General features: G+C 46.4%; 3 protein-coding genes across 3 annotated transcripts; all 3 read left to right on the top strand.

Moving 5' to 3' along the window:
• The first annotated feature begins 771 nt into the window (after positions 1–771).
• Positions 772–3,523, top strand: si:ch211-195b15.8 (dual specificity protein phosphatase 8). Its single transcript, XM_037476423.2, has 5 exons — positions 772–926; positions 1,113–1,207; positions 1,555–1,714; positions 1,806–1,929; positions 2,520–3,523. Exons 2-5 carry the CDS (start codon positions 1,115–1,117, stop codon positions 3,205–3,207), a joined length of 1,065 nt encoding a protein of 354 aa, XP_037332320.2. The 5' UTR covers positions 772–926; positions 1,113–1,114; the 3' UTR covers positions 3,208–3,523.
• Positions 3,524–4,013: 490 nt separating this feature from the next.
• rras (RAS related) lies at positions 4,014–9,495 on the top strand. Its single transcript, XM_037476424.2, has 6 exons — positions 4,014–4,953; positions 6,241–6,328; positions 6,942–7,044; positions 7,274–7,382; positions 7,481–7,599; positions 7,702–9,495. The coding sequence occupies exons 1-6, from the start codon at positions 4,867–4,869 to the stop codon at positions 7,787–7,789; spliced, it is 594 nt and encodes a 197-aa protein (XP_037332321.1). The 5' UTR covers positions 4,014–4,866; the 3' UTR covers positions 7,790–9,495.
• A 3,276-nt stretch (positions 9,496–12,771) lies between these two features.
• Positions 12,772–19,684, top strand: prrg2 (proline rich Gla (G-carboxyglutamic acid) 2). Its single transcript, XM_037477544.2, has 6 exons — positions 12,772–14,221; positions 14,827–14,996; positions 15,572–15,605; positions 15,977–16,109; positions 16,963–17,109; positions 19,395–19,684. Exons 1-6 carry the CDS (start codon positions 14,137–14,139, stop codon positions 19,435–19,437), a joined length of 612 nt encoding a protein of 203 aa, XP_037333441.1. The 5' UTR covers positions 12,772–14,136; the 3' UTR covers positions 19,438–19,684.
• The last annotated feature ends 473 nt before the right edge of the window (positions 19,685–20,157 follow it).

Below are 20,157 nucleotides of genomic sequence, written 5' to 3'. Positions count from 1 at the left end.
AATTGGAACAGTACTCAGGCTGCGACTGATGACGTTCCACGAGAACATAAGTCTGAGAACGCATATTAAGAACGGGCCGCAGAAAGGTTTCGCTCTGCCTTCAGGTTTCCTTCCGTCGCTCCAGTAGCTCCGCCCACACTTGAACGTGATTGGTCAATGCTTCTCCATCACAGCAGATTCTTCATCTGTGAATTCTGAATCTGGTTCTGCATATGAATGCATCTTTATAGAGATTACACAGCCCGTACTTAACCAAGTAGACCTTCTAGAAGCCTGATGCGTGCGTCAGCTGCCACTCGACGCGCGTCTCTGTACATGTTTACACTCCTACTTGCAAGGGTTTTAATAAATGTCCCTTTTAATGGTTTTACACCAGTACAAGCTTTGTCTCACCGAGGGGACTGAGGTGATGAAGAGGTGGAGAAGGTACTGAGCTTGTGGTTCCTTCTGGACTCCAGAAGGCATAGTCTCTGAATCAGAAGCTCAGTACCCGCTCCTCTTCTCACCTCAAAGAGCAGCGTGCTCCGAGGAAGCTAGGAGCAACACGCACATCCAGCAGTGCACGATAAAGAGATCATCTTTGACGAATAAAATGGCACAAACAACATGATGAAATGAAGGTGCACATTATCCATTGAACTCTTGCACACTGCCTATTCTGCTCCACCTCTGCTGAGCGGCACGCTGATACAGCGGAGATGCGTCTGCGCATGTGGAAGTCTGGCGAGGCCCTGATTGGCTAAAGATGACATCATCCCGTCGAGATCTATTGTTGGACATAGATGTGGATGAGCTCATCGTTTGGAAGGCAGTCTGTGAGCGCGGCGCGTGAAGGCAGGAGGCAGCAGCCAGGACCGTTTGATGAGCAGAAGGCAGCCGGCTGAGACCATCCGACCTGGGACTGACACCTGCTCGGGACACGTTCAGTGAGTAACGTCTAGAAGTTGCTGAGCTCAGGAGAAGCTCCAGATGTTAACAGCTCATCAGTCTTCTCCTGAACCAGAAGTTCAATTTAGCGCATTGAGAAGACGACACGGTGTGACGTCATCAAAGCTGCGAGACAAACATCTCGGGCATTATATGCATGAAAGAATGCGCTTGTGGTGCTGCAGATATGGTGTGGTCCCGGGACACCGAGGCGGAGCGCCCCCCCCTGTCCCTCATCCTCCCGCGGCTCTACCTCGGAGCGGAGCGCGACGTGACGCAGGTGAGACGCACACTTGAGATGTCCCCACAAATATCTTGCAGCGTATTCTGATGCAGGATGATGGGCATGTAAACTGTTGTATTTCCTGGAGATGATTAGAACTTTGTAAGCATCTAATGTAATTATTAAGTGGTGGAAAACACCCACAGTATCTGCTTCTAAAATGCATTGAAGTGAAGTGGCAGAACCTTTCACCATGCAAGAGGCTTTCAGCAATATGAAATGACATGAAGGCCCCTGTACACCAGATACAAATATCCAAAATATTTCTCAATCAAGATTATGGTGAGTTGTTTTCCTTTATAGAAAATTCAAATATTTGTCCGTGTGTGTGTGTGTGTGTGTAGGACCGGCTCTCCTCTCTGGGGATCTCCTATGTGCTGAGTGTGAGCCGCTGCAGCCCCCAGCCCTCCTTTCTGCCCCCCTCCAGATACTTCCGCGTCCCCATTGATGACTCCCTGTGGGACGACCTGCTGCCCTGGATCCCACAGGCTCTGCACTTCATCGGTCAGGACCCCCCACCACCACCAATAGCATAACAGAACTTGCAGACAGATGTTGGTGGTTTGGACTAACTGTGTGTGTTTCCTGTCCTCAGATGCAGCCATGTCCTCTGGGGCCTCCGTGTTGGTTCACTGTGCAGCAGGGATCTCTCGCTCCCCAGCTCTGGCTGTGGCCTACATCATGTACACACAGGGAATGGACCTGGACCGCGCCTACAGGTACCGCTGGGCTGCTATTTTTATTCACTTTATCTGTCGAAATCATAAGACAACTTATTTCATGACAGTGAGAAGAGCAAAGAGCAGGGCTAAGCTGCTAAGATGGATTGAGAAAGACAGATAGTAGCCATATTTAACAAGAGAAAATCCTTCCAAAAGCCCTGTCCAGCACTGCACCATTTGAAGCCAGTTTAAATGCCCAAAGTTCTCACCGATTGACCCTGTCCAGCACCAGGACACATCCATTGGAGCCAGGACAGCAGCAATACAGCCATGGAAAGCACCACCAGAAATAACTTGACTTGAACTTTGATGAATAAATGACAGATATCAAAGTTTTGGATGATACTTACTTGGGGGAAGCAGGAAAAAAGGAAAGAAAACGTGTAAATATGAATAGTGCAGTTATACAAGCCCATCCACGCAGGAAAAGCCTCTGGCACAGTTATTTAAAGATTCAATTTAGAATCCATTGAACATAGCAGTTCAGCTTGGTAACCAAACACATGTGGAACGATCTGAGCTGCTCCATCTGTGCAAATAAGAATCCCCCTTATTTCCCCTCATCCTCCTGTCTGTCCCCTTGTAAGGTTTGTGAAGGAGCGCCGGCCCTCCATTTCCCCAAACTTCAACTTCCTGGGTCAGCTGCAGCTCTTCCAGGCCACCCTGGGCCAGAAGGCCTCTGGAGGCGACCTCCTGGCCCAGCCGCCGGATGACGGACCGGCATCCGTCAGCGGCGGCGCCGACCACGCGCACGTCAGGAGCCCTCGTGGCGACAGTGAGACGTGCTACCACACAGCACGCGCCACACAGCACAGACACTCGGGTGGAAACGGGGAGCGGCAGGTTTCAAGGAAGCTTCCGGCTCTTCGTCTGACTCTGAATCCAATCCCGCAGCAGGCACGGGCCCCAGGCCCCCGGGAGGCCAGCGCACCAGCAGCGAAGCCCGCCCACCCGCGGCTCCCCGCCGGCCCCGCTTCTCTCCTAGAGAAACGGAAAAGACTCTCCCTGCTTCTCCCCCCCGTGAACCTTACTCCCCCCGCCTCGGAGAGCAGCGGCCAGAGAGCACACAGTAACAGCGGCTGCCCCCGGCTGCAGATGGCAGAGGACGCCAGCAGGGAGCACGGCCCCCCCCACAGCAAGTGCAGCCCAGCAGAGGGGAAGGGGCAGGGCCTTCTGTCGCCTTTCAGCATCACCCTCAACAAGCTGCTGGGCTGGGGGGAGAGGGTACTGCTGGGAGGGGTGTGTGTCCAGCCTGCTCTGCCGTACAGGTGCTGAAGGGGGGGGGGGGGTCTTGCTGGTATGAAGGATGCTGGTTGTGTCTGTTTGTGTCTCTGCATGTTTGTTATATTGAACCAAACCACACAATGTGGTTCATACATACAGATGGTCTTTTATTTATTTATTACAGTCCTGAATTTAACAACTATACATATGATACACAATCAACCTCCACACAATGCATCTTGTTTATTACATTGACAGCTAGATTCAGCTTATCGTAACATGTGTAAGATTTCCTTATTTATCAACATTTGTGGCACAACGGCCTGAAATGTGTTTACTGATGATTAAAGATGCCACTTCCACCCTGTCTGTTTTCTCAGGAAGCTTCTTCACATTAGATCTCATCTCTCTGATATCCCCACAGGAGGCCAGGTGGACACAACTAGTTGAAGTGTGCGCGCCTGTGTGTGTGTGTTTTGTCTGTTTCACAGAGATCAAAAGTGTTGTGCTCTGGTGACAGCTATATTTGAGCTAGATGAGAGATGTGTTTTCAAAAAGCTGTATAATGGGCATAATGGTCCATCTCGTGGTGTAATTCATTATTTCAGACAAGAATTCAGGACATATTAGCAAAAGGAGCTGTTTTCAAACCCCAAGGGGCTCACTGAGAGTGCTCATGATCCTCTTCTTCACCTCATGCTGCGGCCCTGGAACACAGGGTCACAGTGTCCAAGTGCACTACAATCTGAGGAGCAAACCTTGGAGCTCCATGATACTGCAGCAGACCTGTGCATACAACACTGTACACCAGGGGTCAGCATTGAGGTCACATGCTTTGTTTCATGTAGTATTTTAACAGTACGGATGCAGGTATGCGTGTCTGTGCAGTTTTTGAGTCTCTTGTGTTTCGTAATATTGTAGTTCTCTTGCGTGGGCCGTGCCCACAGAGAAAGGCGAGGCATGAGCTGCTGCCTGAGGCCGCACATTCCTTCACATTCCACAGGAGGAGGGAAACAATGGCGGCGTGCTCCTCAGGAAGATGACACCAGAATCCATTTTAAGTTCACCATGAAGAACGGACGTCTGTTCTTACTTCAGCCCGCAACACAACGCAAAATAAATGGATAAAAAAATAAACAAAAGTGCAGTGAAACACTTCGACACTGGAATGACGTCAGTGATAGGTGACGTATGCCCTGCCAGATGACCAAATAAGGAGAGGGGCACATGAAAGTGGACTTAGTTTTGTTCTGGTTCAGTATGAATGAGAAGAAAGCTCGCCTGGGTCACGTGTCCGTACTGACACGCCGATAAATCAACCTGTCTGATCGAACGTGCGCGCGTGCGTGCGTGTGTACATTGGTGCGCGAGCTGCTGTAGTTTCTTGAGGAAAAAGAAAAGAGGAAGCAGTTCCGCCCCCACGAGCTGCCCGGAGGCCGAACCGAGGGGAGCAGAAAGAAGACACACGCACACGCACACGCACAGACACGCGGCTGCTCGAGCCTGGAACAGAACTTGTTGCTGTGGCGGATGGACTCGTCGCGTCTGGCTGTGAGTCAAAGAAGAAATGAGTAAAGTTTCCGTTTGAAGCCGAAACCCTCCGCGCGCCCCCCCCCCGCTAACAACAACGGTACCGAGCGATCCGCCGCACTACTTTACGCCAGGCCCTGCAAGCTTTCCGATCCGGACCAATCCCAGTTCCAAACCAGTATGAGTGGAGAAGAGGAGCGGTTCAAGCTGGTGGTGGTAGGAGGAGGAGGGGTGGGGAAGAGCGCCCTGACCATCCAGTTCATTCAGGTACGGCCTACTTTCTATCGCGGACCTCGGCGGAAGTGCTGCCACTTTATTACCGCTGTATTCAGCCTTTAGAGCGGCTCTTAATGACAAACATGTTTCTTGTTTCTGGAAAAAGTCCCTGCTGGTGTGTCATTAGTCCTGGTGACGTCCACATCGATCTCAGTGATCAGGTGTGACTGTAGGGACAATCAGATCGACCCAGGCTCCCTCACTGATCACTAAATCACTAAATCCATACCATAGTACGTAGGATGGATTTCCAGATGTGCTATACAGCTCAAAGGTAGTGCCAAGTGTGAGGAGGATTCTACTCAACCTGGCAACCCAACAGATTATTAGTTATTACTGATCCGTGAAGTGATTCCTAAAGCCATGGAATAAACATGTCTGCTCAGGGTTGGTTCATGTTTCCATCCTTTTTTATGAAACTACACTCACGCTGCAGTAGGGACACTTCCAATGTGAACACATCAGCATTTACTCCATCCCAGATGTTCTGCATGGGTGTAGCTACACAGTAACAGTTCAATGTATTGTCCCGGAGTCTTTAACTGTTACATGTGAAACAAAAGATCCCAGGTTTCCCGGGGATCTGATTGGTTGGTGCCAGGTGGAGCTGTGTCTCCAGCTGATCCAGGTCTCCATGCGTCAGTCGTGTGAGCTGTTTGCAATGTGCAGCTAACTGGCTAACCATGACTGCTCACTTTAAGGACCATGTTGGCATTTCTTTAACTTCTGGGATCCTACTTAACGTGGCTGCATGTACACATCTACACGCGTGTACACGCGTGGGGCTCCCTTCCCCCGGGGGAACATTAACATTACGTTATAAAGGAAGGAGTTGAGTCAAAGCCAAACAAACAAATCCAGATTCAGTAAAGTGTCTTTCTAGTACGTGCAGTGGTGGAGGTAGTATTGCGATATAAGTGAATGCTGCTCTGTGATATCTGTCTAGTAGCTTAAGCTGTCAAGGAGATGAACCATAGAAGTAGTGAAATGCCGTCAAGTTGAAATGGAAATACACAAGTTACTCAAAAGTATTCTTAAAGGCTCATCTACTACTTGAGTAAATGTACACACCGTGTTGTCCTATAGGTGTCTTCCAGTAGGGGAAACACTGACCATTTGTGTAACCGTGCTGAGTCCATGTGCATCAACTTTTTCAAACCATTAGTGGCAACAAACGGACGCTTGAGACGGAGCCGGGTATTTGTTGGGAGAATCCTAAGAACACTCGCTGTACTGTATGAACATAGAACTTTGTTTAACATTGATCGTGTCCCACAGTCCTACTTTGTGTCGGACTACGACCCCACCATCGAGGACTCCTACACAAAGATCTGCTCTGTGGATGGGAAGGAGACCCGGCTGGACAGTAAGGCTCCTTCTAACCGGATATGAATCCATGCTGCACACTGTTTGTCTGAGGGTGGAGGCTGTGTTGCACGCTGCTGTGATATGACAGTGGGGATGTTTCATTCCCTTGTTAGGACTTGTTGCTGTACGCAGCCCGGTTTCACCACTCAGGGATAAGTGAATCACCAGACGTACACAGAGGTACCGCAGACTGTATTCTGCTCTGTGCCTAGCCGTGAACATCACGAGAGATTAAAGGATATGGGAATAGAACCCTCCTTGGTGAACAGAAGTAGTGTGGTGTCATCACATCGAACAGCTCTGATGTTTGATTTATGAGCTCTGTTATACGTGCCAGTGTTTGTGCACACGTTGCCGTGTGTGCCGTGGGTGGGAGCAGCCTTTCTGACACACAAACCCTCAGCCACAGCGCTCTACTGGAACATGGGCTTCCTCACACTCTCCTCAAGCATCACATCTGTGTCACACCTTGTTTGCCTGAGTCAGTTTACTCCCATACATCCATTTTAACTACGTCAAATAAAATACAAGCTTCCTAATTCTACATACCTTGTGGTTAGTAGCAATGTTGTGTTGTGAATATATAACGCGTGTGTGTGTGTGTGTCTCAGTCCTGGACACTGCAGGTCAGGAGGAGTTTGGAGCGATGAGGGAGCAGTACATGCGCTCAGGAGAAGGCTTCTTATTGGTCTTTGCACTCAACGACCGGAGCAGGTAGTGTGTGTGTGTGTGTGTGTGTGGGGGGGGGGGGGGGGGAATGTTCACCTTAACAAACGAGCTGTCTTTAACCATGCTTCCTGCTGTGTTTAGAAGAGATGAGCTCCCTTCATTTGTCCCCACTGTGTCCATCTCGTGTACATGGCACATTGTTTTCCGTCAATCCACGCGAATCTCTGTTTGTTGACACCAGGATTACTGATTCGTTCCTGCGTCCTCTCAACAGCTACCATGAGGTGCAGAAATTCCACACTCAGATCCTGAGAGTCAAGGACCGAGACGACTTCCCCATGGTGCTGGTTGGAAACAAGGCAGACCTGGAACAGCAAAGAGTGGTATGGAAGGCCCGGGTGGATAATTGGGGCAGACGCACAGAGCCACATAGATACTGTGGTGAGAGGGCCCCGCTGAAGGCTCTTTGCTTTGTCTGTAGATCTCCAGAGAGAATGCTGTGGCATTCGCCAGAGAGAACAGGATCCACTACATGGAGGCTTCAGCCAAGAACCGCCACAACGTTGATGAAGTCTTCCTGGAGCTGGTGCAAATTATCCGGTACATCCTTATTTTGGGAGGAACACTACCACCTAACCCCTATTAACAGTATGAGTCACCTCACAGCCTTTTTGGAAGCTAAAAACTGTTCTTTATCCACAGGCGGTTTCAGGAGATGGAGAGTCCTCCTCCTCAAAGTCATCACACAAGGAAACAGAAAAGGGGGGGCTGTCCCTGTGTCCTCCTCTAAGCAATGTTACCATGGACACCAAATCCCTCTACAGCAGAGAGAGAGAGAGAGAGAGAGAGAGAGAGACAGACAGAGAGAGAGAGAGATTAATTTGCACTTTTGCCAAAAGCAACTTTAAATCAGTGTAATCGTTTATTTTAATGCGAGGATGAAGTGAGAGGTGTCAGTAACCATCTGGTGGAGAGAAGGGAGTGTGTGGTCGGTGTGATAGGGAGATCAAATGAAAAAACAGCTGTTTAGAAAGCCTCTGTGGTGAATGATGACGTCAGCGGTGACGTCCATGGGTTGTCATGTTGCATGCCTTTCTGCAGGGGGCAGCAGACCCCCCCACTCCTGTTGTGACAGAGGGTTGAAAGACCCCTGTAGCAGCACAGAGAACGTGACCGGGCGTGCGTAGGGCAGTGCAGTATTCATGACAGCGGAAATTGCTTCTGCATTTGCACATTTCCTTTGACATTTTCTGGATGTTCATTGTTTTAGTGAAAGGTGGACTGCATTCTGGTACTACGTATTTCTTTTGATCTTAATCAGCTTGTTACTTCATCTGTGCCTCAATAAGGGATAAATGTAAAATAATATTTTGCAGACATCAAGTGGTGAAAGTTTACTCTTGACACGATAACCTCCAGGTTCACTCTTCATGGAGCTTTTAACTTCATCTGATGGGCTTCCTCAGATGATTGTTGGTCTCCATGGTGATGATTCAGCCGTGACATGACATAAATGTTGGACTTTAGTATAGTGATCTGGTGGATGCGCTGTGATTGACTGGCCCATGTGATGTCACGATGATGTCATGTCTTCTTGTGGAGTAGCTGTCTCATGGGGAGGTCCAGCTACAGAAGCAGTCCCTCTGGATGCTCATTCAACTGTTATCATTCTGACATCACATGATGACGATTTCTTCACGACATCCGAACCAGCATTTCCAACATTCCAAACAAAGCTGACAAGTGGTCTGTGGCTTTCAGTGGATGGATACACAGTTGTTTTGGTCTTAAAGGTGTCTTATATTCTACCTTCTGTGTCATATTCAGTGTTTCCCTTTAGCTTTAGAGGGGGTTAGGGTTAGGCCCTCTGTCCAAGCGTGCTCACCCGTGTGTGTGTGTGTGTGTGTGTGTGTGTACATTTCCGCGTAGGGGGAAATTTGGAGGGACGGGGCGCCCCTTGTTTAAACTTCACTGGAGCCTTAAGACGGCCTAGCGCTCCTGGCCCAGAGGGCCAGCCTCCCCATTTATCATATTTGTAAGTCTCCCTTCAGTGCAGTAGCCCCACCCCCTACAGTACGGTAGCCCCACCCCTTCTGTGCAGTAGCCCCTATCCACTGGTCGAGGTCACTATTGCAGCAACAGAGCTAAGCAAGCAGCCGTCCCCCCCCAGGTTCGCACACACACACTCAGGCGAGACGTGTAGGCCATTCACAGGGTGTGTGTCCTTGTATTGGTAGGGCGAGAATATAACACACTCCTCACTGCCATTTATTTGCAAGGAAAGATGAACGCACTATTATGCACACTAAGAGACAGTGGAAAATTGAATGAAATCTCTCATAAAATATGTCCACTAATATCCACCTTCCTATCCACCACCTTTATTGCTTTGGACAGTGTGTATCTATATTACAACCTGCAATTCACATCATTCTATTTTCTATTGTAATGAAAGCCAAATCTCTTTTATACATTATTAAAACATTTACAACCTAACATGTCTTCCTGTTGTGTGTTCTATGACTTCCCACTGACACAGTTTTGAGCATAAATGAGGGCTGAAACCCTCAATTATGCTCAAAACTGTGTGTGTCAGATATTGGTCCATGAGTTATACGTGTTACATCTAGTCCTTTGGTTAGGTGTGTCCTGTAATGGTAAAACAAATGCTACCTTACAGTGTTTTATTATTAGATTGTGTGGCAGTGGCAAAGTACTGTGATCTCACAGTGAGAAGTGATTCACTCATGTTCATGTTTTGGAATGTAAGAAGGTTTCTGCTGGAACCGGACTTTGTCTCCACAAGGTACAATAACTGCTCTGCCTGTCTTTACAAGATGTTCCTCACAGTCTACTAAGCACGTAGCTTGTGTGATCTTCATCCCCATTGCAAGGAAATACAACAAGACAACTTTGTAATACATTGAAAACAAAACACTCTTCTCCTGATCAATATAGAAATCTTGGTGAGGTGGGACTGTTTGAACTGACGTCAGTGTAGTGGTGCCCCGTACCTCGTCCGCCACAAGTTCTCTGATTTATTTGTGTGTGTGTGTGTGTGTGTGTGTGTGTGTGCGTGCGCGCAATTTTCAGAGCAGAGTCCAAAAAATTGCCTTTAGTGCAATGAGGCATGAAGGTCGTTAGGCATTGCACAGTGGGCCAAATGCTTCTACATGGGTTTTTCCAGCCCCTGATTGTGTACCAATGGCAAATTTTGCTGGGACCAGCAGAGCAAATCACAAACCTGACCGTCTACTGGTTGCCCCGAAGGCTCAGGACATTTGGGCTGTACAGCACATCACATGGTCGCTATGAGCAGTTTGAGAAACTATTTTCTGTACTTTTCCAAGACCAGTTGATGTGTGTTCTTTTTTAGTCATTAGAGGAATCTGCAGTCTCTTTGTCTCCTGCACAAGTACCAAGTGGACGGCTCACACCACAGCTGATCAATAGAGAGATTTGGGCCTGTTGGCGAAAGATTGTGAAGCTGACGATTTTCAGGGGATTCATTCACCATCTACCAATTTCTAAAAACAACCATTTGCATTAACAACGCTCTCTGATTGGTTTTTGTCCTGGATGAACATGAAGTATCTGAAAAACAATAAATGTCAACCTGTGGTCATCACTATAAGGTCCAATTTTCCGCCTAATAAACATCAATATCGTTTGTGTCAAGAAGCAGTCGGTTGCATCACTCCAGTGTTTGACTCGCTGCTGAAATCCCGTTTTAAAGTTCCTCCTACCGCTAAGTGGTTTTCGGTGGTGGACCTCTCCAACGCTTTTTTCAGTGTCCCAGGGGACAATATTGGTTTCTGTTAAATTTGAATTGTAAGCCATACACATTCCCCCATCTGTGTCGAGGCTATTCTGATTCACCAAACATCTATAATGATGCACTCAGAGAAAGCTTAAAGTTTAACCCTGTCTCTCGGGTCTGCCCTCTTACAATATGTTGACGACGTTGAAAACTCTATTTCAAAAGTTAAAAAGAACAAGATCAAGATCTCTGGGTCCATCTTGCATGTTTTCGGACAAGGCTTTTATCGTTATTTGCAGCTAGTTTGTGTTCGACGTGAGGAATTAATGAACAGCTGATGATGTAAACAGGAAGTCCCCTCCCATAGGCCTGTGCTGTTGTTTGAGGACCCAGCCCATGTCAACTGTGAAGGCTGGGTCCTCATAAGGATGCAGTCTAGGGAATTGAGACATAGCTAGTGTATACCTGGACGTGACATTCTGGACACACCTCTGACCAACAGGGACATGGTATTGTAAGTTGACGGATCTGCCTCACAGGATCCCCTCTCTGGTTCAGACTCAGCTGTGCTTGGTTTCCGGTCCTTTCCCATGTCACCTCTCAGCCCAGAGAGCAAAGCTCACCGATCCTACATTACACGCTTATAGCACAGCTATTAGAGTCTATTTTGTTGCCCACGGCTTTTGCAGTCTGCCAATGTGCTGCTCACACCTCAATCACTGATAACATCTCAAAGGGTAATGCTTGTGCTGAGATAACTACAAAAGCAGCTGCTCGACTTCCTTTTGACGCACCACAACCTGACCATGGTATGGTTTCACTTCCCTCTTCTCACATTTCTGCAGTCCGTCTCATCAGTAGAGGAGAGGCAACTTTGGTCCCCATCGGGCTTCGGATTCGTTGGCAACACCTGGCGGGTCCTAATAGCAAGCCTTGCCTTCCAAAACATTTCTTTCGTCACAATGCAAAATGAACACGTGGGCTGGATCATGTGTCAAAAGGGGTGATGTTACATTTTATTGATGAAACATGGTTCACAAAGCGTTTTGCAGTGTATGCACAGAAATATTGCCAAGCATGCATGACTTGCGCCACACACAACATGTGCTTGTTGAGAGTGTCTCAGTAGTGTGCGTGACAGTGTTAGTAGTTAAGTAGTCAGTAGTTAAGTCCTAAACGGCCCCTCATAGAGATCAGCTTGTATCGCTACGAACCGACCAGCGGAGGAACCAACCATCCTTGCACCACTTTGCCCACCCGGCGTCACTCTGATTTGTGAAATCTGCAGGCACATCGCAAAGAAAACCAATAGGGTGTCTGAATAGTAAATGTTTATACTTCCCATCCAATCACAATCAAATTCACTCAATCAAGATGGCACGATTTATTCGGATCGTTTTTTGTGTGTGTGTGTTTTTGAGCGATGACAAGTCAGAAAACAAGCCAAAATGAAATAGTAACAAGGCTATTTTTAAAATGTAAGGAGTAGAAAGTACAGATATTTACGTGAAAATGTAAGGAGTAGAAGTAAAAAGTTGTCTGAAAAATAAATCCTCCAGTAAAGTATAGAAAAACGAAATTTCTATTCAAGTAAGGTAACAAAGTATTTGTACTTTGTTACTTGACACCCCTGCCCTAACTAAAATGTTAGTTAGAGTTAAAACCAATATGAATAGGATTCACAGCAGTATATTTCCCCTTTCGATCTCATAAAAACACGTTTTAAACATTACTACATACATACTACTACATGTTCCAACACCGAGTGGCAGTGTCCTATTCCTGCCAGGAGGGGGCAGTGTATACATTTCTTATTATAATTACACAATGATCACTCTGGTTGCCAATATTCTCATATTAAGTATTAGCTATTGTGTCTGCAAATAATTTTAATCCTTTTTTTTTAATTTGTAATGTTTTTTTCCACAATTGGCTCCATAAAACAAAACAAAATATAAAGTTGGTTCATAATCACAGCACAAAACCAAAGAAGCAAAGTAACCAAGTTGAGTTTTTTGTGTATTTGACATTTATAACGTTAACCACTTAAAAAGTCATATTTCTGTTTCATAACGTGTCTACTTAAGCTCATTTTGATTTGTTCATTATATTATGTATAGATTGTTGTACTTGTGTGTTTGTACCTTGATGTTCATTACAAGCAGTACATGGACCCAAGGGGGAGGGTGTCAGATGAGGGGACAGCTGGGTCAGGGGGGTCAGCATGACGGAGTTTACGTTATAAATAAGATTTGTCCAGCGCACATCTTTTGCGGCATCAGCTGCGCTGTGAACGTCAGCGCGTCTGTAGTTATTAGTGAAAAGTCACTTTAAAGTCCCTCAAGGACAATAACCAAGGAGTCCGGTGTTACGTGCCTACTGGTTTTTGAACCTACTGGTTTGGCTACACGTGCGTGTTTGTTTGTCAGAGCCACGTCTCCGTGAAGCACAACATGGAGGATGTAGAAAAGTCTCTGTCTCTCCTCACCAGCAGCTGAAGTTGCTCCAGTTTGTTGCTCAGGGGTTCATCAAATGAGAACATACTGTAACGTTCTGTGCCAATTATGAGCCAGTTTATCATTACCCGGCTTTATTGTTGACTGTTGTTGGCCACAGCCACGCCATCCAAAAACACCACGGTTTTTTACACACCAGTAAGAACTACAACTTCCCATAACTCACCGCAATTCCCACTTCCGGTGTTCCCCAAAAACTACACATATTACCCCGGAAGGGGCGGTACCCCAACCCTGGCCCAAGTAACAGAGTAAGCAATCAGAACCATATACACATTTAGGAACTTAAGACAGGCTACAACATATATTTGACATATTTTCTGCTGTATATTGTGGGGGCAGATTGGTATGTTCTCAATATTGGCGGGGCGGGGGGCCGACACGGCCCAAAGAATGCGTGGTTACGCCCTTGCAAATGTACTTTGATTAACCGCTTGTTGCCAAACCTCATTTTGAAAACCGGATGTTGTCTCACGTGGATCTTCGCGCTAACTTTGTCCTTCCTTGGTCAGTTTAATTCTACATACTGGTTGTGTTACACTCCTTTATCTGTCTGCCTACTTGACCGCATGTGGACACAATACATTATCCGCTAACTGAGGGCACGCACACACGCACGCGCGGTGAACGAAACCAGCGGTGAGTGCTCCGCAGGGGAAGACCGGTCGGTGCGGTTCCTCCCTCCAGCAGGTATGCGGTCTAACAGGTTCGTGATGGGGCGGGTTTCAAGGAAAGCAGCCGCGTTGTTGAGGAAGTGTCCACCGGACTGACTGCGATCAGGACATCCACATCCCCGACGGTGTCAAGAAGCCTCTAGCTGACGGACAGGTGTGTGTTGGGGCTCCTCCTTTGCTCTCTGCGATGGCCGCCTGGTCAGCGCGGTGGATCGCGGTGCTGTCCCTGCTGCAGCTGTCCCACGGCGCAGTCCACTCCAGACACGCTGCAGGTAACCCGCGCCTCTCTCACCTGTGGTCAGTTCGTTCCAGTCGTTAGGGGACTTCTGGATGGCATCGCTGTTAAGAATGAACCACTGGCGGTGTCCTCATTTAGTCTGAGCTCGGTAGCTCACATCTGGAACACAGATGTCGTGTATTGATGCATTCCTTTGACTTGTTCCTGCATGTTGAGTCGAATTAAACGGGCCAGGTCATGTGACCACGAGGCCAAAACTTATGCTGACATTCACGGAAACGCATACAAACGGCCCAGATCCGAAGCGAGCGCAGAAAGATTAACGCGAGACAATATCCGGTTTTCAAAATAACATGTTACGGGTAGGGTGAATTCAGGTATACTGGGACAGCACAAGGAAAAAGCATTTGACTTCCCCTGCGTGATGTCTCCTACGTTATCTCATTGCAATTAGCAATGTCCTAATGCAAAAGGAAGCCCTAACTCTACCATGGCCACATTTAGTATACAACATGTTACCTGGAATTTGTGAAAGACAACTTAATTGTGCCATAAAAAACACAATTAACTACACCAGGACAGAAAATCAATCATTTGTACAAATTGAGAAACTTTATAAAGCAAAAGTCTGTCCTGCAGATCCAGTGGTGGTGGGGCATCAATCCGCCAACTCCTTCCTGTCCCGCTCACTGCTCTACAACAGCTGGGACTTTGAGCTGGTGGTGCCCGGTAATCTGGAGAGGGAGTGTCAGGAGGAGGTTTGCAGCTATGAGGAGGCCCGAGAGGTGTTCGAGGACGACACCGACACGGTACCGCTGCTGCTGTAGTGCCCGCTCCACACACTCTATGAACATAGAATCCCACATCTGTATAGATCAGCAGGAACAGGGACGGACTCCATGGCGTCCACATGTTGCTTTAGTTATTAGAACACTAATGTTAGGGTTACCAGGTTCAAATTCCCTCATGGTATCAATGTTTCACATACCGTTATACCGGTGTAATAACTGGCCGTAATAACTGTTGTTGCAGTAAATTTGATAACACATTGTTCGCCGAACCCTGCTGAGCGAGCAGCAGATGGAGTCAGTTATAACTTTATGACGACAATCACTTACCCACAACAAACGCTGAAACACCACGACACAACAGCTTGTAACACATAAACAACATGTAACACTAATAAGTGTACATGTTACATATACATTCATAAGAAACAGCTCACAGTTTTATTTATTTTATACCAAATCCAGTGTTTACCAAAATATACTTTACGAATCTATTCCTTTTGACTTGAGAAAAAGACTCTTAAGGCTTGTCCACATTGGCTGAAATGTTTACTTGTCTTGTAAGTTAAGACGTCTTCTCTTGCTTCCATTTTTAGAAAGCCTTTTGGACCAACTACGTGAACAGTCACGGTAATACTTTTCAAATTGAATATGATATACTGTTAAAGTCTCACAGAGCTTGGCTTTTGCATCGCGCTAATCCAGCTGAATGTAGTGTTTTCACATTGAAAATATACACACATTAATAATATTAATATTGTAAAAATGAATGTACCACTTTAGTTATCAGTGTGTTGCTAATATTGTGTTTGGTATACTGTTGCTACTTGGGGAAAGACGCACTCCTTGTTGAATGCTACCACATGGAGCAGTTTGTCTTTGGTCATTTATAAATCGTATGCTCTTTTTAAACTACTTCATAGTCAAATTCTCTGTGTAGTCAGAGTCCACCGGTGACATGGTGGCGCCTATGAGAGGTTCATGTCTCTTGGTCTCTGAAGGGAATGCCCCCAGAGTGGATGTGTCTGGGCTGGTGGCAGGGATTGTGGCTTTCCTGGTGTCTGCTGGGATTGCCACTGTGCTGGGAATCTACTGCTACAAAAACAAGAAGAAAAGTGGACCGCGGTCGGCCCGGTAAGTCCACTGATTCCAGAGAACGGTATTATCAAGACATGAGGCGAATGAATCTTTAACATCTTTGTTAGGGGCCATGGTGGCGCATGGAGTAGTGTGATGCGCTGGAAGCCACAAGGTTGATGGTTCGGATCCCGGCTGCTCCATGTGCCACGGCGAAGTGTCCCTGAGCAAGACACCTGACCCTTAATCACTCCCCAGGCAAAATGTAAGCCGTGGGTTAAAATGCAATGTAAGTCGCTTTGGATAAAAGCGTCAGCTAAATGACATGTAATGTAAAGTAACATGTTACCTCAGAGCATGAGCGTATGTAGGAGATAAGAGCTAGAGTCTGGAACCATATCCGAATGGATGAAATCATCTTAAACCTTATTTACACAATATTCTCATGTCTTAATTTAGTAAATATCATCCAAGCTCAGACAATAACATTTGATCACATCTGGCCATCATACTGGTGTGGACATTTATAGTCTTTTTATTCTATTATAATGTAATGACATTCAGTTGTAAGAAAACATTCAGTTTTCTTACATTTGACGACTCACTATTTAGTTTCTGGCACAGAAATCATTTAACTCTGTAAAGAAATCAATTTCATATCACATATAATTCTATGAGCAATTTGAGTGAGAGGTGATGTTTGACATTGAGTCAAACTCACTGGCAACAGAAGGTTCTGGTGTCACAGATCCTGATTTCTGCCAACAAGCTTCTCTCCAGTACCACCATCTGGGGACTATTAGACATCTATACTATAACAGGAAGTCGAACCCATGAACTCAATTTTACTGAGCAGGGTGATGGCTGGCTGGTTGAACTCTTGGGACCTGGTTTGTGTGTTCTGGTCCAGAGCTCCGGTGATGATGGCGGCAGATGGGCACCCCGCCCCAGAGACGGTACCCTTGGCTGGGATCCTCCTCCCTCCGGCTCTACCCAGCTACAGCGAGGCGCTGCACCGTAGCGGACAACACGATGCCCCACCACCTCCTTATTCAGGGTAAGTGGATGCTCCAGTTGGATCAGAATCAGAAACAATTATTTGCATGGATCCAAGTCAGTGTCTAAGATCCAGCCCGAAACCTACAAAAAGAACGGTAAATAAAGACATTGCTTACAAAAGGTACAATGTGTTACAAAACACGTCATTACCCATTTTAATGAACTTTTTGACTCGCGGGCCATAAAGGGTTCTAAACTATTTGACAGAGGGGAACAAATGGATGAAGAGTTTGTGGGCTGATATAAATGACAGTAGCAAAGTAGCAAAGCACTTATTTGCAAGGATATTTAACACATTTACAAGGGTGTAAAGCTCCACAGACTTCATGAGGACAAGGGACCTAAACGCAACACTTTGTGTCTTTGTATACTTGCGATGCTTTTGACATGTCCAACGGAAACGTCCTTTGTTTCCACTGTGAAATGGCTTGTCCCAACAAAAGAGACCCCTTTAACGTCCTACAATCAGTGCAATACATTATTTTTTGGGCTGGATCATGAACCAGCCATTCTTAACTGGACCCCCACTTTTAATTGTCTTTTCTTTCTTTCTCTCCTTTTTACTTTTTGTTCTTTTCTCCTGTCTCTGTCCTCTGGGTTTTCCTCCACCTGCTCTGTGCTTCCACATCCTTCACCTGCACTGAGCAGCTCGATCAAAAGCCTCCACCTGTTATGTGTGCTCACGCGTTCTTTGTTGCTTAGTAACAAATGTACGGTGGCCAAAACGGTTTAACAGTCTTCTCAAGACGTGGCTTGTGAACTGGTTGAAGTGCGCGTGTCTCCAAACGCTGTCTACTGTCCCCAGAGAACGGATGAACATCTCTGCTGGCCAACCAGCCCCGAGCTGTTTAACGGGTCTTCATCTCCACACACATCGGCCTCTGGAGTTCCTCGTCTTTAGCCTGCTCACAGTTAGCTAAACTGAGACAGCTGAGCTAAACCAAGGAAGCACACTCACTTTAATAACCGCCGTTACAGCCCACCGTACGGGATCCGTACTTTGTCCATGTCTGTTAGGTGCACGGGAATTTATGTGAAATATTGTGACTTTGTCACCCCAACATTTTCGTGTAACGAAAGTTAGCTTACATTTAGTTATAGTTTTTATTTTTTAAGATCCGTTTTCGCCTCGTCTTAGTCATGGAAAAAAGGTTGCTAACAAATATTTTTCGTCATAGTTTTCGTCAACGAAATTAACACTGCATATTGATTTTCCCAAGTTCTTAAGGTAACACAGTCCATTTCCAGTAAACAGAAGCACTTTGACAGCCATGCAGCTTACCATTTTATTTCTCAACACCAGGTTATATCATGATACTTGTAACCCGGTAAAGAAGCATAGCAAAACAACAAAAAGACTAGTATATCAATGTAGTTGTGTATCAGGATTAGTGCCAGAGAAGTGACAGCACTTTAGGAGGTAATCACTTGTAATCACACAATGTGGAAAACCATACTACATTTATATAGATACACCACATCTCACCAAAGCTGCCGATCTACCGGCCAATCTTTGACCCATTTGCATGGGTCAAAGAGGGGTCATGACCCAAAGAACTAGGTTAGGGTGAGAATAACCCTAACCCCCTAACCTTAACTGTCAACATTAACGCGTTAATCTATTCATGCGATTCATGTGGCTGAGATTAATGCATTAAAATATTTTAACCCCGGAAACAAAGCCGCCAGCTGCAGTCAGTTAAACGCAACAGAGCAAGTCGTTGGCTGAAGCTTTGTGCATTAGAAGTAAAACAAACAGAGGGGGGACATACGGCCAAGAACTATGCAGAGGAGTTACCCCACGTGTCAAACAGATGGGCGGTGAGTGGCAAATGGACCACTCTACTGCTAGGCTACTTCCTTCCCAACATCTAACGTTACCCTACGCGGCACACAGTCTGCAGAGAACACCACTGTGTCCCTAAAAGACCGTGGTTTGAAAACGTCCTGGATAAATTTGGGGAGATTGTTGAAACTTCAAAAACAGCCGTCAAATGATGGAGAGTTGAGAGCGCAAAGTGTCTAAAATGCACGTAAATAATAAAAAAAAGCCATAAATAATCATTAGACAGCCCTATTTTGAAGAGGAAAAAGGCGTACAGACCCACCGGCTGTCTCATAATGTGTGATCGCGGCCTCATTGTCTGGGATTACACTCCAGACTTGATGCTTCACATCACAGTGGTTGTCAGGGTGCTGCAGCCTGTCTTTGCGAAGCCTCTTTGCCTGCTGGACCTCAATGTCCCGCAACGCTCACAGGAGTTCTCCTCTCTTTGACCACAGGGGGGCGCCATCGGAGCCTGCTGATCCCGGAGACAACGCATGAGAGGGCTCCTTGTTACAGTTGATGGTGGATTGAGTGAACTTTGTATTTTAACAGTACCTATAAGTGGAAAGCACAATCCCAGAATGCACTCCTCAGAGTGCATGGCGTGCACATCGTCAGTGCACTGAATGTGATGCTGTGAAGAGGGCACAGCTCCGGGTGTGGTTTCACTGTTACATCACACTGTGTCAATTCATCAATTCATTGATACTACAGGGTTTGTTTTTTATTTAATAAATTACATAAGAAAATACATATGCGTCCAGTGTTTTTTATGCAAGTAGAGACCAGAACCTGTATATGTACCTGTGAAACTGTCCGCACATCAGAACATATGTGTAACTGTCTGCACATCAGAACATGTGTGTAACTGTCTGCACATCAGAACTTGTGTGTAACTGTCTGCACATCAGAACATGTGTGTAACTGTCTGCACATCAGAACTTGTGTGCAACTGTCTGCACATCAGAACATGTGTGTAACTGTCTGCACGTCAGAACATGTGTGTAACTGTCTGCACGTCAGAACATATGTGTAACTGTCTGCACATCAGAACATGTGTGTAACTGTCTGCACGTCAGAACATGTGTGTAACTGTCTGCACGTCAGAACATGTGTGTAACTGTCTGCACATCAGAACATGTGTGTAACTGTCTGCACGTCAGAACATATGTGTAACTGTCTGCACATCAGAACATATGTGTAACTGTTTGCACGTCA

The sequence above is a fragment of the Pungitius pungitius genome, chromosome 12, assembly GCF_949316345.1.
Source record: "Pungitius pungitius chromosome 12, fPunPun2.1, whole genome shotgun sequence".
Lineage (NCBI taxonomy): Eukaryota > Metazoa > Chordata > Actinopteri > Perciformes > Gasterosteidae > Pungitius > Pungitius pungitius.
The sequence above is the reverse complement of the archived record's forward strand: the minus strand, read 5'-3'. Positions and strand labels throughout refer to the sequence as shown.